A 15419-nucleotide genomic window follows, 5' to 3' on the forward strand; every position below is an offset into this window, starting at 1 on the left:
AGAGATAGACTTCAGCAACACAAGAGCTTCTGACATTTCTTGACAGGACCCTCGATAACAAATGGATGTCAAATTCCATGGAATTCCACCTCAGAAATAACGTTTTTTGTTGCTGGCGGAGGTGCCCTGGGGTGCGTCCTGTATGACCGGTATATATTACCCCGCGTGGGATAGCCTTATTGGCATTTATAAGATAAATTATAAGTGACAGCAGTTCTTAGCTTCCAGGAATAGATAATTCATGAACCGACACCATATCACTGTAGCCTCGAAGCCTCCGTGGTCTCGTATAACTTCGACAAATACGATTAGCTTACAGCCTGTTGTTAGTTATTTTCGTCATATTTTCTGCTTATCGCAATCATGTGTAATGATTTCACGAGCCTTCAGCTCTCATACACTGGGGTATGATGACTAAATAACAATAAAAATGGTACATTTGCCTACTGTAAAAATGTCAAGGACAGCTACACTGTACCTTGTTCTCCCAGAATCATTAGGCATGTTAGATACATGTTAGCAACTTATTTACACCAACAGATAATCATGTAAACAGCCAGTGAAGAGTATATTCTTTTCAGATAAGTAGATGGCTCTTATTTCAAAACGACATTTTCTGCCACAGCTTTGAAAATGATCAATAGACATTATCTACTTTTTACACAAAAATCAAAATCAAAATCTTCACTTCACAAGTAATAATCCATTGATGTTATCCAATAAACTCAGAATGACAAGGGAATAAAGGAGCATAGTTTTTACAAACTTATTTGATGGATTAGTTATCTTGAGCTCATTGTATATTTCGATCTGATCAATATTAAGAGAGAGCATCACAATATATTTGACAAAAAAGTGAAAGTTTTAAGTAAGATTGATAAAAAGTGCATTAATTATTCTGAAAGCGACGCTTTATTGATTCCACGAATAAATTTGAACAGAGATACTTGGATATGGTAGAAAAGCCGAAACGATGATCGTCTTTCAGGATAAGGTATCGACTGAGGAAGGCTAAAGCAACAGGACACATGTCTGGTTAGCCACCATGGAAAAGGACAAGATTTACGTCTAGCTCAATAATCCACAGGGCTTACCATTTAAACCTTAACACTCTCGGCTAGACAGCCTTAGGTGATCATTCACTTGTAACAGCCTCTATAGCCGTCCCAAAGTTTTAATGATCGGCATCTATACAGAATAAAGCTATTGTCACCCTAAGATGACCAGCCTATCGTCATCTAAGCGCAATCAACGTGGACAATTTACGGCTTAACGTCTATACATTCCTTCTTGGGCATTGATTATGCACTTTGTTGCGGGAAACAAGGGCGGAAACTTAGCAAGTACGAAATATGGAGTCAGTAACAATGGAAAACAGTGAAAGATTATCAGAAATGTCATGTGCGGTGATGTGGAAGAACGGAGGACCACTGGTAAGGACAAATTATAACGTGTTTAAGCAACAAAGTTAACATTCACCAATCTGGCCATCCGTAATGCGAAAAAAAGCAGAAAGAGGTTTAGCAAAACATAAACCACAACGACTTACTTGGAAATAAAGAAACACTTTAGGTAAAATTCAAGAATCAGAAATCTGAAAATGTCAAAGTGTTTAATGTCGTACACATTAAACGTACTGTATTAAACCACGGTGTACTAGTAATGTTTCAAAGTGGCAGTTTGTTTTGGGCGTTTCTTCATTGTAAAATGTGCGGATCACTCGTGCTTCTTATGATAAATCATCCAAATGATTGCACATTTTAAATATGTTTAATAGAGGTAGTTGCCAATTCAAACTTTGATAAAAACCGTTTCATGCCAACTAATTAATGCGAATGTAGCTCCGAAAGGGCAACTTGAAGTCTTACTTTATAGTTGCATCACCATGACCCTCGTTATGATAAACCATGACCTGGAAAAGAACATTTTTAAGCCCTATGGTACTAAATGGCATGTTAAAGGAATACATAAAGTAAAAAAAAAGATTTATACCGTAAGTTAACTATAAACAATATGTTGGAAGAAAGTCACTTATATCATAACTCCTCTCCAATATTTTCAGCTGTTGGTTTAAATATTTACCTTTCTCTCGTCAAAAAGACCGGTAATTCAAGAAAGCGGCACAAGATTGGTGTAGGTAAATTGACTTTGGCTGTCTACAGAAACACGAAGATTTCTATGACATTAAATTAGTCAGTCACTTAACATTGTCAATGAGTTTTAAAATGTTCTTCACTTAAATACGTGACGTAATCTGTAGAGTATACGTGACGTAATCTGTAGAGTATAATTTTACATATATGCAACTAAAAGCGTCAAATCCGACATTCATATACCAATCGTAAAAAAGAAAGCCCTTTCCAAGTGGTTAATCGTAAGACCTATTTCCAAAACAAGCTAAAGCACCAAAAGGCCAAACATTTTCAAGAGAAGATTTCGTCTCGCCCAACCCATACTACCAATCGGCCTGTTGGCCCATGTTGACGCTCTGTTGAGCGCGTTCAGTTAATAAAACTCGCAGAAACACTTCTGAACTACTTGCACCTAGCTTAAGGCAGCTGCTTATCCGGAAAGAAGCGATTAGAACAAAAAATCTGATTGAAGCAGAATGTTCGTGACTCGGCTTGAAACATAATCACCTGCCTAGGTGTCTCCCTTCGATTGAATTTCTAAAACCGGTTTGCGTAGGATTTTCACTTTATTGGTAAATCCGAGGGCGGGCCTTCAGTGCCAAACACTGATGGTACTTGACCAAGTGTAGAGGGGATGTTAGGATAGACATACATGTGACAAAACGTAAACAATAGCCATGCTATGACCTCCCTGCGTTGAAAACCCAGCCTGTCCTATTACCTGTCCTATTACCTATTACCTATTTAGATTTTTGTGTACAAAATACTGCAAGAGAAACACATTTATAATATAAAATCAATCCAAGACATGTAGAGAAGGTTATTTCATATGCTTGGGGAAAATGATGAGCATTCGAAATAAACGGTGAAATATTTTTATCCTTTTGAGAAGGTGGTGAAGCATCGATGTCTTGAAGAAAAACCTTCATTCCCGTTTAATAACTACTTCAGTAAAGAAATTAAGAGTTTTTTCCAACAAAATAATTGCATTTATTCCTAGTTATGAGTTGTATAGATTTCCATAACATTTACACAAAATAGCAATTAAGGATTTTGATAGATGAAGGCCCAGACGAGACATGTAGTCAGATTTGAAAGCAGATTCTTTTCGCAAGTGAAGATAAGATACGACTGAAAAACAAAGCAAAGTTGAAATAGTCACAGTGTTTCTCTGACGGTTTGCAGAAGAGGGTAGATAATAGGGTTCTGTAGGTTCATGTCAGTTTCTGTTTATATCCATGACTGTTACATTCCAATGTTCTCTCAAACCAAGAAGTCGTCTGCCTTAGATTGGCTGATTGCAGTGGTCGCAGTAATAGTTGTTGTTGTTATGAGTTATAGGCGCACCCATGTCTGTACATATGCCCCAAGTGACAGTAAGATCAGAGTGAATACATACATGATGTTTGAACACAAGTTACCACACCGTACCTAGGAGGAGACTTACTCATCCTCCTCTCTTCCAAACCGGAACGGCGTGTGCGGCCTCTTGTCCGCGCTGCGCCCATATCTCAATATGTTTTGCCTCTTGTTATAGCGATTCAGATAGTCCTCAACGTCAAAACTGTCCATGTCGTCGGCGCGCTTGCCGTAGCGCAGAATGGTCCTCTTACTGTCACCGTTGGAGAGCAAATCGTACACATCACTGGGATCCCGCTTACCGTAGCGGAACAGACTTGAGCTACCGCGCTTTCCAAATCGGAGTAGTGAGCCACGCTTTCCGAATCTCAACAGAGAACCCCTTTTACCGAATCTTAAAAGTGAACCTCCCCTCTTGCCAAAGCGGAAGAGTGATCCTCGTTTTAGAAGGTCATCCAATTCATCGGTGTCTAAAGCATTTTCATCTACAATATCTTCAGACTGTCTGTCTGGCTGGCTGGAGTCAGAGCCTTGGAGGGATAAATCATCGTAAGCACCTTCTGGGAAAAAAGGAAACATGAATAAAGGTCAATTAACATGCAATACTCTCAACGGATTTCAAAAGTAAATAATTCAAAAAGACCAGAGTCTTTGATATGTCAAACGGTACATTATTACACAAAATGTTTCCCAACGATGTACATTTGTCTCCAGGTAAAAGACAAGGGTATAACAGATCTTGATGACATTCTCGTTTTTTCAAATTACTCTTGTAGAAAGGGCCCACAAACGGACAGAGGTCAAGCTGTGTTTTCAGCGCCGTCCATATATCTGTAAATAATTTATTTTCGCTTTCTGCAATGTTTGCATTAATAGAGTCTCTGACATTTACCTGTAATATTAATAAATCACTGGCCAAGCCCTCTTGACGGTTTCCTTTAAACCATTACTGAAGGTCACAGTTAAGAAATGTTGACAAATCGACAATGGGAACTACTCACTTATATCTGTGCTATCCGTGGATTCTGTCTGTATGATAAGAGCAAGGAAGGCAAGCAGCGTCAGCAAAAATGGTTTCCATTCCATGCTTGTGTGGTTAGGCTAAAATAAGAAATAGTTTAATTAAATATGTGACCCACGTGTACAACCATTCATTGTTAGTTCCACTGCAATCTTTACTTAATTTACAAACTAATAAAACACAGGACCAGGGTGAGTTGTGATGTTTTGGTTTTATTATTTCTCCTGAAGTGTAACGGGACACGCTGCTGTAGAGTTAGGATTTTGGGGTGAGCAATTCTCTGAAGTACATGTGGTTCAGATGTTGCATTTTATTACTGAAGCTGATTACTAAAGTACATGGCTTTAATTTAGCCAGCATCAGATGGTGGAGTACATCAAATAAATTCCGTGATACAGCCTGGCTATAGTGCGGCAAGGTTAGGCAATGATATGAAACACAGGTCATCTGGATATAGGCTACTATCTTAACCACTAAGGAATTACCCTCACCCCCTTTAACAGGGGTGTTTTATTTCATTTGTTTCCTTTACAAAGAGATTGCAGTCAACCATATTAGTTGACAAAGAGACCCGCATTTACTACTAATTACTAGAGGCTGACGTATCAAACGTTCAACATTTAAACTGATGACATGGATTCGAGTCATAGTCTCAAAGAAAAAACGTCCAGAAATTCGTCAATAATAACACAGGTGAAATTCCCTATTAATTGGCCCTTGTTCTCAAGAGAGAAGCTCGGTAAGTTACATCGTATTGAATTAGACTGGTAATACTAGAAAATGAAGCCTTTTAAGCCTACACGCCCTGTCAGGAGAGTGACCATGCAGAATGAGGCCTCATTTGAGGGACAAAGATACCACAGGTTACCTTGTGGTCTCAAAAATGTATGTGTTAAAATTGTATGCAAATGGCCGAAAGAGTTGAATCGGAGGCTAGAGTGTCTGATCATTTGCCAGCTGAAGTGTTACTCTCTATTCTGCACGTCTTTACTTATATATTATTTTTTATGTAGTTCTTCGGAACTTCATAATAAGGTACAAACTACATGAAATGGCCAATTACTTTTTGTCGTTTACCAAATGACATAGCGAGTTATTGAGTTCAGCCTTCGCTGAACAAGAGGCTCAACACCAAAGGCTTGTGCTTCACTCTGGGCACTTCAGCTTCTTCTCCCATAAGCGTAACTCTTGTCTTATCGGTATTTAATCCCAATTAAATAAATGAATGAATGAATAAAATAAAACTTCGTTTCCACTTTCTTTCTTAGTTTTCTTTTCCAGTCTCCTTTCAATATTCATTAACTTCTGAAAATGTAATAGAACGTCATAGGAATATCAGTTTATACTGGATTGTTTGACTACAAATTTTTAACGGATATGTTTTAAGATTTGCTGGCTTTGTTAACACGTTGTAAAATTTATTCAGTAGCTGTAATATAATTACATTCAGATGAAAAAAAAATGCCTCATCAGGAACCACTATCATGTTTCCTTTGATATTTGGTAATCACAATGAATGAAATTTGTGTTTAAAAAGTAAACAAGGAAGGGCTTGAAACAAGAGAAGTAACAAAAACATAACTTGTGTAAGCTGTGTCAATGCAGACATCTATGTATGAGAATGATCAGCGGGAGCCATGAAGTAAAATAATAAATCACCTGGCGGACATTTCTTTGTTATATGGAATGTGTACCAGCATAGACAGATTATGACACGTTTTATGTCAATATCCTTACTGATATTAAACAGTTTGTAAACAATGAACATCCAGCCTATTAATAGTGTGCTATTCTTTCCTGTTGGCCGCTGTATTCCAAATCTCCTGGCCATTGTCAACCTTCTTCCTATCCAATAATCGCTCAGCCTAAAAATTTTCTGAGGCTAATAGCACAGAACGATTTGTTCTTCTTCCTTCCAGATCTTCGGGACCGGCAGAGTAAAACAATAGGCTTGTCAGTGTGATCGTGGAAAAAAACATGGTGGCAGACTAATTCTTTGTTAGCGCGGATACCAGAATTGTGTTTTCTGGTTTATGGAACTTTGGCCCAATCATCAGCGCTGGGGAAACAATGAAAGCACCATGTCTATCACGTGATTACAGTCTCCATTGGGGGTCAGCATTTGCGGTCAGATTAGCTGCTTAACCAGGCCTTTAACGGAAACCTGTCTCTTGGTCAGCTACCGAAACCTGTTAGGCCTACTTAAAGTCCATTAGTACAGGACTAAAATGACCTCAGTTTGAAAACGAACTACTACAATTACATCCGGCCAACTGTGGCTTGTTTCCAAAGTACATTTCTACGTGAACAGATATGGATTATTAAAGTATTTAATCATGCATTACGGCCAAGCTGTTCGGAAATGTACTAGTCCAGGAGATTTCTTGCAAAATAGTAAGTGCAGTCTTTCCAGCAATAGGTGCGCGCGTCTATCTTGTCCGTCTTTAGATAAGAAGATGTCGTTCACAGAAATCTAAAAGTCAGTTAAATCGGTCTTGTCATGAGCTAATGACGTACTTCCGGTTGGTTCAGGCCGGGATATAGTTTCTGCGGCTATTGTCGGCGTTCATTTGTACGGCGACGCTGCCCACAGATTGCACAATTACGATGCCCACACATTACGCTTGACGCAGCCCACAGACTGCATCGAGCTGCAGTCCACGAATTGCAGTGTGTGTCTGTGTGTGCTGCTATGTTAGCATAGCGCCCCCAAATGTGTTATGTTGACATATGTGATGGTGTTGACATATATATATATATATATATATATATATATATATATATATATATATATATATATATATATATATATATATATAATATTTGTGTAAAGATCGACTACATGCATCGTGATAACAGATTTAACTGCCCACACAGTCTCCATAATGTTGTTTGGGTTGAGTAAAATCCCTACAACAAGGATATTTGTCCAACATTGCTTCAGTGCTATATGAAATGCTGAAACTTACTGGGGAACATTTATTACCGTCCAGATAATAAACACAGCGCCCGATATTCCAATAAATGACACCAGCAGATAAAGACGTTAAAATGGGTCAGCGGTCAAACTGGTTATTCGCCTGACTTGATGAGGTACCGGCGTGTGGAATAAAAGGAATCGATGGTACAAGCACACAATAACGCATCAGAACCGACGAGCAGGGTTTTGAGTTATACGAGTCTCTCTGCACTCTCTGTCAGAAACAGTTTATTCACCGCGCAACGCTGACTGTAAAACCAAAATCCAAAATCGTTTATGAAGAAATAAAAAGTTGGCCAAGTGTAAAGGAGAGTCCGGGTGCTCAATGTAACGTCATATCGTAACAATGCCGTTGATAAGATAACGTCCGCCTTAAATGCATGAGTAAACAGCCATTAGGCCCACTAATGGACGGGCTCACCTCTCTGGTTATCGTGCCTCCCTAGTTAAATCTTAGTGTCGTCACAACACTATGTGCGGAGCACTCCCCGTCCTATTAGACTTCAAATATGGGTACATTAACCAACCAGTAAAATCCAATAGAGAAAATCCCGGTAATGAGTTAATAGCAGCTATCAGTTCACGGTGAATTTAGATAAGCTAAACCCCATATAGTTCAAGGAGAAAACTGAACGGCGGATGTTAGTCCTTTTAGCACATATATGTACATGACAAATATCTGGTATATCTAGTACACGTGGGCAGTGTACATGTATTTGAAGGCACCCTGGAAAAAGCCAGACCCATGAACAAATTCCAAAAAGTTCAGAAAACTTAAGCTATATACTAATGCTAGTGGGCCTAATGGCTGTTTATCCATTCCATTGATATTAACTATTCGTGAAAGACTAACAAAATATGTTGGCGTAACACGTGCTTCATTCCTTCAACGGGTGTTCAAAACAAACTAGTTAATGTCAATGTCTGTTACACTCTCTATGTGCTGAACGATAAATGAACGCCCAGTGCAACTATCAAACGTGAAATTAGTTTGAATGCAATAAACAGGATTTTTTAAGTATCGGTTTGGTTGGAAATGTCGAAGTTTATATCCGTTGTTATGTGAGGGTGAGAACGATCAAGTTTAGACAGGTGGAAAATGTAAGGAGGAATGTGTTCAGAAAGAAAATGTGTTGTTCATTACATTTTACAGTGAAACGTGTTAACTTCCATCGATACACTCTTCCAAATGTGATGTGATTTATTACAGAACAATGAACAAAATATCATGTTTTAACAGTGGAGTTTCATTGAAATTGATTAACCGCTTTGATTAACCCTGTTTAAGCCCGTGATTAAGAATGTTTCACTTAAGTCTAGCAGTTTTATTGGTGGAAAAAAGCAAATCTCTTGGTAACTAGGTGACAAACTTTCCCGCAGATGACGCGTAGATCTTTTCCCGGATAGCGAAGTCACCCTGCATGCAATACTCGGGTAGGCATGTGATCTCCAATGCTCTTCATATAAAGGAAATTAAGAGGTCACGTATACTCTGCCCATAACCCAGAGAACATTAAAGCAGGGGACCAAAACCTCACGGCCCGTCGTAGAGATTTAACTGTTCCAGTAACACACTAGTATCTTAACTGCACATCCACGATTCGCCTATTTATGAAGTAATCACGGCTTCGTATGTTGTAAACCGTCAGTTGTTCTGACTACTCCAAAATCCCCATATATTACTGTCTTGCATGGTGTCATCCAATTTGTCAATATGAAACACTGGAAACTTTCTATTCCTATCTCTGTAACTTAGAAGAAATATGAACGATTGGTTTATGGTAATTGCAGTATTTCGTCCATACCGCCATGACGATAGGCTTTAGATTAATATTGGGAATCATCACTGTTTTGAGCTCAGTGATAGAAAAATTCAAATCCAGAGAAGAAAACAAACATAAACAATATAATGAAGTCCGCTGAAAAACTAGAGGAGGTAAGCGTCGAAAAAGCAAACTCTAACATCTCAAAGAAAATCAATGATGCGTTTTTGCAGAAAGAATCTTGAGACATAAGCCAACAGGCTATAAGGCCCGACTGAAAATAGAAGGATTGGACCGACTGTTTGAAACGTTTATCTTTCTCCTGATAAGTTTTAAGAAATGAAACTCATATAAGTAATATATATGTAGCAATAGCAGTTCAAAACTAAATACTTCAGATAATTGTTGTAGTGCAGTCGTACTCTTTACAAGAATCGCTTGGAATAATCAGGTTTGGAATATCATCCCCGAAGCACGTACGGCGAGCTATAGCTAGCGTCTCTGATAACGCCTTCCAATCTCCCCTTTAAGAAGCGTTATCCGTAATACTTGAGGCAGAATCCGTTTGATGGCAATCTCTAATCCGCGATGCCAGAGGGATCTTACAATAAGTGAAGATGTCTTGAGAAAAGATAACTGTTGCTACAGTACAACAGATAGCACACGGATGAGGAGGCGTGTTTCATGTGAAAAAACTTTTCATTTGAAAAGTGAAATGCTTAAATTGATCTAGAGAAACTTTATTTGGCTTTTCCCCCTTTTTTCTACAAATTATTAAGGAGTACTGGAGACATGTGGAAATGAAAGGTCAATTACATTTCCAGTTCAAATCTTAGTTAATACTCATTATACGTGACTGCTAAATGATTGATTTTCTGGGATTTAACTAACGCGATGTGTATAGTGTTTAGTAAGTTAACCATTAAAGCCACATAAAAAAGAATGACATCACATTTACATTTCGATTTTTAACTTAGTATGTCTCTTGGCACTTTATAATAGAATCTTTGAAAGGATATTGAAGCAGATTACATACAGTAAATCAAACACCACAAGTTTTAAGGTGTATCGGAGTTGAATTTCACTATAGTCCTATTGTACAAATCAATTCAACATACCGTGTGAAAGTGACTTCCAGGGGAGCCGCGATTGGCTCGAAAAATCCGTACTTTAGTATTAACATAATTTTTAATGAAGGCTAATCTCAGAAATCCAAATAAAGATATAAAAGGCCGGGTTTATCTGTCACCAACTGACCTCTGACATTCTACATGACAAAGAAGACATTTTGACAAAATAAGAGAGAAGGAGAGTCAATCCAATGCAGAGACGAACGCTAAAAAGATGTGCGAGAAAGGCTTTTTAAACATCGAATTCTACTGCTGTCTGTAATGACTCCGTGACATCAAAGACGTCAGATTCATGTTTTTTTGTTTGAAATAGTTTGTTTCGAGGTCCATTCGGCGATTACATTCATAGATCTAAAGAGGGTTGCCTAACTATGAAGCACAAATGCCACTAATGAGAATAGTTGATGAAAATTAGCAGGCTATGTGTGTTAAGTATCAAAAACCTGAGGTGACATCTCCGGTACCAGAATGGTCAGAAAAGGCCTTCGTAGATTCCAAGGTTTCAAATGTTAGACTGAAAAAATACAAAACAAAAAAAAATAGAACTATTTTTAAGGACAATTTTTAATGGTTTTTCTAGCGGGCATATTTTTCACATTGTATTGGTGTTTTCTTCGCCTTTATTCCTCCCACCATAATGCTGGCCGTCGTCGCATAAGTGAAATATTCTTGAGTAGGGCGTAAAACACCAGTCAAATAAAACATAAATAAATCTTTGCCTTTAAGTTCCGTAGACGCAGCTCAACCCAACTGGATGTACGGAGATGGTCCCACTCGCTGATGGCCATATCATCTTAAGATTGAACAGCTTACACGTTACGGCTGGGGTGCAACTCCAGTTGAGTTGCGTCGTTATTTCGCATAAATGAGCGCTTTGAACACAAGGCCACAGTCAGGCTGACTTTACTGGAGTCGTAAGCTTCCATGTATGCCGAACTTTAGAGTACAAAAGAGCACAAATTTTGTATAGGAAATGGCAAAAGAGAGTGGCTGAAGCAGTGATCAGCAAAGGTATAAAAGCGTTATGCAGGAAGGAAAAAAGAGAGTTGCCAGAGCATTTACAAAATATGTCAAGGAGAATGGAGAAGAGAAGGTTGCGGACCAAAATCAGTACCAAAACGTTGTACAGGAAGAAAAGACAAACCAGCGGCCATCAATAGAATAAAATGTAGAGGAAAGAGAAGAGAATGTTGCCTCTGCTGCGACAATCAGGGGAATAAAACGTTGAGAAGGAAAGAGAACAAAGAGTTGATAAAGTAGCGACCACGAACAGATTTAAAGTATGATATAGGAAAGAGCTTTGCTAAAACAGCGATCCTTAACATTAAAAAAAGTTTTACAGCATGAATGTTGCCAATGGAAGGACATTCAATCATAGAATTCAGCAACGTTTTGCCGGAAAGAAAAAAATATGTTGTGCCAAAGCATCGGCAATATTGAGGCGATGCCTATTTCCTTCATCTTAACTCTTGCCCATATCGGATTTTGGTTGAGGTTATTTGTATCCAGAGAAAAGTCTCGCTTCATACGCTTGACATGTTTCAATGTAGACTGCCTGTGAAATGAATGCTAATAAAAGATAGATTCGCCTATATGTAAAGTCTGATACATTTCTGAATGATATTGCTGTTGTGAGCAGGTAAGTGAAATGTGTGCAATGAAAGCAGTAGCATTTTAGTAAACTGACGATGGAGTGTATTGTCCCTGCGCGCAAACATCAAAAACTTCTCTCACCAAAAAATAATATTTTTCGAAAGTGTCTTGTAGGGAAATGTTTCGTTATCATGTTGCATTCTGGTTAGATCGTGATTATGTTCTGCGAGATGAAAGAAACTGAAGTGGGCGAAAGAGGGAGAGAATACCAGATGGGTAATACGACTAATATTGTTCTACTCATTACAGAAGCAATGGCCCAACAATACCCAATAACTGGGATGTCCAACCCATTAGCCTGGACACCTTTATGACCACATCCTAGTAAAGGTCAAGCTTACAGTTTTCACACCCCAGGTACCACCCAGCTTTTCAATGTGTAAGTTTTCCTTGGAGTTTCCTTGGAGTCCAAAAGCTGTTTCGGCGTAGGCCTAGGCGTAACCACCCATCGTGGTGATGACGGAGCTAAACCGCTCAAGGGGTCTTTAAGTTGCGCTGTGGAAGAGCGGAATATCCATCCGTTACTTAACTAAGTGTTTGCCGTCACTTCAACAAAGTCACACTAAAGTCATTATACTATGTAGCTAATAATCTACACACATCAAAGTTGCCTAATTTAAAGGCCCTAAAAATGCGCCGCGTGGCCCTGCCACGATCAGGCAAAATAGCCGTCATTACCACACGTGTGAATACTGTTACTCACGGTCAGTATGATGTAACATGAATGGTTGTAACAGCGCAGTATTGAACAACCAACGAAATACTGCATTCAACAATGACAGATTCCTAAACAGTTAAAGGTGTATTTGTTCTAACCGGTCACAATACCACAGTTACGGACAGTAAGAGTGGCATTTGTTCTAAACGGTCAGAATAACGTAGTTACGGACTGTAACTAAATGGTCAGAATATTACCAGTCATGGAATGGTATTTGTTCTAAGCCGTCCGACAAGCAGTAATTTACTTATGAAAAATGATGCAGACAATGTTATACAGAAGTATAGAATAAGGTAGTGGTGGACATTGCAAGTACCACTGTCATGAATGGCTAAAATGATAATGTCTTTACAAGGTAGGGCATGGCATGCTGTGGATTTTGTTCTAAACGGGCCGGTTGTTCGAAGACTGGGAATTTTGTCTCTCCTAACAGCCCAGGGATGTAAATCTGGTTGTGTACAAGTGCAATTACTTACAATAATTGTTCAAAATGATTGCTTAGAGTCGCCTAATAAAGAAATAATTAAAAGAAAACTCAGACGGTATGTAACTGTGCCAGGTCAGCAGCAAACGCTTCACAAGCAGGTGAGATACTCAGTCTAACTTCAGTATAAACTTCATGCTTTGTTTTATGTCTGCAACTGATACATAAGTGTGGTGACATGAATAGGCCTGAACCTGAGGGGCTATATTAAGATGGAAGTGGTCATGAGACCTTGCTGAGACAGTGATAATCTATTTGATTAACCTCTAGTCCGGGAAATAGACAGTCTCTAGTTGCAATAAGCTTATCGTCTGGGCTATCAGAAGGTATTAAAGACCCCGTCGTAATTGAGGCGTGCTCAGGTATAGTTCTGCGTTGCTTCTGGGTTATGCTAAAAGGAAAAAAAAACAGACCATAACCAGCCGCCGTGTAGATGATCCAGTTATCGGTTCTTTGACAACATGGCCTACAAGCGTATCACGTTTTGGAAAAAAAGTCAGAAAGTGCCTCTGGCAGCGGGCCTGATAACCTTACAGTTCAATAGGAATATCTGGCGGCTTCAGTACCATTTACATTGATACTTTAAGGCGTGAAAACACGGTTCATATCAGAGAAAAATGCACTGAGCAAACCTGACCATGAAATTCTTGGTGGTTGCCAACAGGCAAAGAATTTGTGAACTGCAAGAATCTACCCATGAAATCTCTTTAAGGTATTAAGGTCTTCCGTGAAGACTGACAAAAAATGAGTCAGTTCTTGCATAAAACGCTACACGTGGGTTTATCAAATATTACACATAAAACATTACAATTAAAGAGAAAACGTTACAGCGCAATGCTAGAGATAGTTACGGGTAGTTGATCGACAATGATCCGTTAATTTAATTGTGCAGGTGACAGCTACTAAGGTCCACAAGATGGCCTCTCTTTGGTATTTCCGGTTCGTTCGGATAATTTTATTTAGTCTCGAAACACATTAGCAGTATTACTCAGAAGCACGCCATTTACGGTGCTCGGTATGCCTTGAATAGTTCAATGGCATGGTAGAGATTTGCTTACCGTTTCCATTAAGTTCTATGAAATACCTTAACCCTGTATTTATGAAAGTTCAATACCTGAGAAAAAACAGGGCTAGAAATATTAAGACAACTGTTAAAGTCACGGTCTCATGCACGAAGCAATTGTGGCCTAAGATGACTGTAACTACTATGATAACATATATATCTTTATATATCTTTAAACATGTGTCACAATAGCAGTTACAATCATCTTAGCTGACAATTACTTTGTGCAAAGTGACCCTTGGACGCCAATAGTAAACAGCTTTAACTGTTACGACCTTCGTATGTGAAGGTATTAAAGATATACACTTATCTTTGTCATTCATACTATGCGCGTGTCAGGAAATATGTTTTTCTAAGCCGTTACCACTTAGAATTGTACGACAAGACGACAGAGAACGAGAATTCAAATCTTGACTAAAAGTTCTATGTCCAATTTGATGTAAAATGCAAAAACCTTCCAAAATGGCTAATGGTAAATTCTCCGCACGCTGAGCAAGCTATGTCGACAATGTTGAATATTTAAAACTGAAAGGAAGTCCTATGTTTGTGAAATTGCTCAAATACACGAACCTTGGATGCCAGTTACAAACAAATCCCAGAGGGCCTGCCAGCCGGTTTGGGAAGGCTGCCGATCTCAGCCGATCGGGACTTGTGTTGATAATGTTTGAGAGAATTAACACATAACCGTTCAACTGAAATTTACCTACCGTAATCTTTCAGAGTGGTTAGAATTCCTGTTCCGTTCGCTCCCTCCAAGTCGATCTTCACCTGCCTTAAACCCCCTTTAAGAGTGACACTGACGCTTAGGCTTGCGATGGAAAAGACGTTAACAAAGCTTTTAAAGCCTGGTGTCGATGAAAGCGTCCCCATTGGTCACTGCGGACAGGGATATTACCAACCCACGTGCGGGCGTTCCCGGTTGCTAAGGTTTTCACGGTGTCTAACGGTAATTCGCTGTTCCCTGTTCAATGGATCTGTCATAAAATTAACGCCAGTCAAATAGTCTCCTCGTGAGCATCCTACAAAAGAACAAACTGAATATCTGCACGTCATGAGGGATGTTGCAAGAGGTCAAGCCTTTTGCTGTCATGTGTTTAAGATTGTTTTTTGTTTTGT

The 15419-nt window shown here is 39.0% G+C and overlaps 1 protein-coding gene across 2 annotated transcripts; it reads right to left on the reverse strand.

Annotated features, from left to right (window-relative positions):
- Positions 1–1905: 1905 nt before the first annotated feature.
- Positions 1906–15094, reverse strand: LOC135481953 (FMRFamide-related peptides type HF-4-like). 2 transcript variants are annotated; one of them, XM_064761742.1, is made up of 3 exons: positions 10829–10845; positions 4493–4592; positions 1906–4051 (listed from the first exon to the last, which is right to left on the reverse strand). In XM_064761742.1, the coding sequence occupies exons 1-3, from the start codon at positions 10838–10840 to the stop codon at positions 3576–3578; spliced, it is 588 nt and encodes a 195-aa protein (XP_064617812.1). In that variant the 5' UTR covers positions 10841–10845; the 3' UTR covers positions 1906–3575. The 2 variants fall into 2 exon arrangements, with proteins under 2 accessions (XP_064617812.1, XP_064617813.1); XM_064761743.1 differs by lacking the exon at positions 10829–10845 and adding an exon at positions 15011–15094 and having other exon boundaries at positions 1907–4051.
- Between the last annotated feature and the right edge of the window lie 325 nt (positions 15095–15419).

This window comes from Liolophura sinensis, chromosome 1 (genome assembly GCF_032854445.1).
Source record: "Liolophura sinensis isolate JHLJ2023 chromosome 1, CUHK_Ljap_v2, whole genome shotgun sequence".
Lineage (NCBI taxonomy): Eukaryota > Metazoa > Mollusca > Polyplacophora > Chitonida > Chitonidae > Liolophura > Liolophura sinensis.

What these genes read in the sequence shown, in the direction of transcription:
- LOC135481953 (XM_064761742.1), bottom strand. An exon ending in CACGGATAGCACAGATATAA is followed by an intron (nt 4,052 to 4,492) that starts GTGAGTAGTTCC and finishes CTTTTTTCCCAG; the next exon opens with AAGGTGCTTACGATGATTTA.